The sequence below is a fragment of the Pollicipes pollicipes genome, unplaced genomic scaffold, assembly GCF_011947565.3.
Source record: "Pollicipes pollicipes isolate AB1234 unplaced genomic scaffold, Ppol_2.1 Scaffold_6293;HRSCAF=7461_pilon_pilon_pilon, whole genome shotgun sequence".
NCBI classification, from domain to species: domain Eukaryota; kingdom Metazoa; phylum Arthropoda; class Thecostraca; order Pollicipedomorpha; family Pollicipedidae; genus Pollicipes; species Pollicipes pollicipes.
Genome location: NW_023596846.1, coordinates 12,681 through 15,039, shown reverse-complemented (window position 1 = coordinate 15,039; position 2,359 = coordinate 12,681). Strand labels below are relative to the sequence as shown.

The 2,359-nt window shown below is 55.1% G+C and overlaps 1 protein-coding gene across 1 annotated transcript; it reads right to left on the bottom strand.

Annotated features, from left to right (window-relative positions):
• Window positions 1–396: 396 nt before the first annotated feature.
• Window positions 397–1,665, bottom strand: LOC119106870 (neurogenic differentiation factor 1-like). Its single transcript, XM_037230205.1, has one exon. The coding sequence runs from the start codon at window positions 1,405–1,407 to the stop codon at window positions 946–948; it is 462 nt and encodes a 153-aa protein (XP_037086100.1). The 5' UTR covers window positions 1,408–1,665; the 3' UTR covers window positions 397–945.
• Between the last annotated feature and the right edge of the window lie 694 nt (window positions 1,666–2,359).

The following is a 2,359-nucleotide window of genomic DNA, read 5'->3' as shown; positions in this document are numbered from 1 at the left end:
CTGCACAGCGACGATAGCTACGCAGCCAATCACCGGCAACCGCGGCAGTGGGTTGACCGGCGGCGAGGTTCCATACCAGACTTCATCTTGCCCGAATGGGGCGAGCGGCGATCCCGGCCATGAAGGGAGCACCGGTCCGACCGGTTGAGGTCACGGCGGCGAGATGGGTATCCACGCCGGATCAGTCGGGTGCACGTGCATGTTCCTTTCAGTGCGCAGGGCACGATGCCGTATCGTGCATATCATGCCCTACTTATCGGACTGCGCGATGCCGTATTCTGCAGTCGGAGATGACCGGTGCCAGGGATGCAGTTCAGGAGTTTGACGCTAGGCGGCGCCTTGGGTGGGGATAGCACGAGTTATCCTGGCGCGGATTCCGAAATCGGGAAAACAAAATTAATGCGGTCATAGTGTATTGAGCAGTAGGTATACACCATAGACAAAATTTACACGAATAAAACAAAATATAAATATGCACTTCGTATGAAGGCACTCAACATTACTATACACCCATTCCGTCAAAAACACACGCGTATTATCACAGAACATAGCAGTATCATCTGAGTTTTGTTTGTCATCTATCCTCGAGCACACTGCCAGAGCTTACCCGACCTATTAACAACGTCACTCGCACGGCACGCAATTCGATAACAGAATAATCTCACGCCCGGTCAGCACTATCCTGCCCAGCCCAACTTAGCTGGGTTCATGATACCCAGACGGGAGTCCTTCAAAAAGTGGATCTCCCGTGGTTTAAAGCCAAGCCCATCCTCGCACCGCGCCCCCAAGATGCGCGCGTCCATTCTGCCGCAAACGGCCACGAAGTTCATTGCACAAGGCGTCCTGACATGTATGTACAGTCCGTCACGAGACAGACCCCAAGTTCCAGGCTCCAACGACCTCGCCCCCCGCACCGCGCGGCCGCGGCGAGCCGCAGCGGAAGAGCTAGCTGCCTCTCTTCAGCAGCTCCTGCAGCGCCGAAATGTACGTCTGCGCCATCTGCAGCGTCTCGAACTTGGACAGCTTCTTGTCGCTGCCCAGACAGGGCACCACCTCCCTCAACCTCTCGAACGCGTCGTTCAGCCCGTGCATCCTCCTCCTCTCCCGCGCGTTGGCGGCCGTCCTCCTCTTCTTCACCACCTCCACCGCCGGCGGGTTGTGGTTCCTCCTCCGGCCGGCCCTGCGGCGCTCCGGCGCCTCCTGCGGCATCGGGTGGCACTGGAACTGCGGCGGTGGCTCCTCCGAGTAGAAGGCGGGCGGCAGGAACGACAGCTGCTGCAGCCCCAGGCTCAAAGTCGGATCGAAGAAGTTGCCGTCGTAGCTGGCTTGTGGAGGCCGCGTCTCGCTGTACGTGCCGAAATCGGAGCTCTCGCTACCCGACGAGCTGAAGAGGTCGCTGTCGATCATGGCGACCCGCGATGGCCTCCGGTGACCTTCAGTGACCTCTGCCAATCTTCGGAGGACCTTCGGCGTCCGTCTCCGTTGCCTGTTTTGATTTCACCTGCCGCCTCGATTAAAAACAAACAAAACAAAAAAACGCTGACCTCCGTCGAGTTTCGCGTCTGACCCCTACACTTGAGCCGTGACCTCTCTTGACCTCACGCTGACTCCAGTGACCTGCAACTCCCGGCGAGGAGCGCCCTGCACCAACACCCTCCACACGGCTGCTCCAAGCAGCACTGACTCCTGCGGCTGGACGCTGCGTCGAAGGCGCTGGCGGTGGTCAGTCACGTGCCGCCCACCGACCAATCACGGCACAGAGGGCGGAGCTACGTGCGTTTGGAATCCGGGAAGTCTGTAAAACCGTGGCTGACATGTCTTATGCGCTCGGAGAGGCTACGTTTAGGACTGCTGGAGGCTTATACTCTTAGCTTATATGCGCAGCGGGGAACCAATAAGAATATGCAAAAATCTGATTTAATGATGGTGTGAGCAAAAAAGCTGCTTAAAGAAATATGTCTACCGAAAAGTTGTTCATTTTTATTATTTTGCATGTTGGATCACCAAGCAGGTTGTAGACACAATTAAAGAAACGATTTTCTGCGCCCAAAATGCAGTACAGTGAGTGTTGTTACTTTTGCAATAGTTGTTTAGCTATCGCTGCTAATACGCTGCTTGCCTTCACTTCCGATTGATGTTTGATGTTTAGTTTCGATTATGGGCATGAAGCGGTATATAATATGATGAGTGGATCGGCGCATTAGCGTCAGCATCCCGTCACCAGAAACATGCTATGGCGCTGTTTTATGGGGCCTATTTTAAAGCCCAAACTTTACAGTTATGCGGCGTGAGAAAAGTGCGGCTGGCGGGAGCAACGATCAGGTGCGAATCTGCATTTCCAAAGCTTTCGACAAACCTT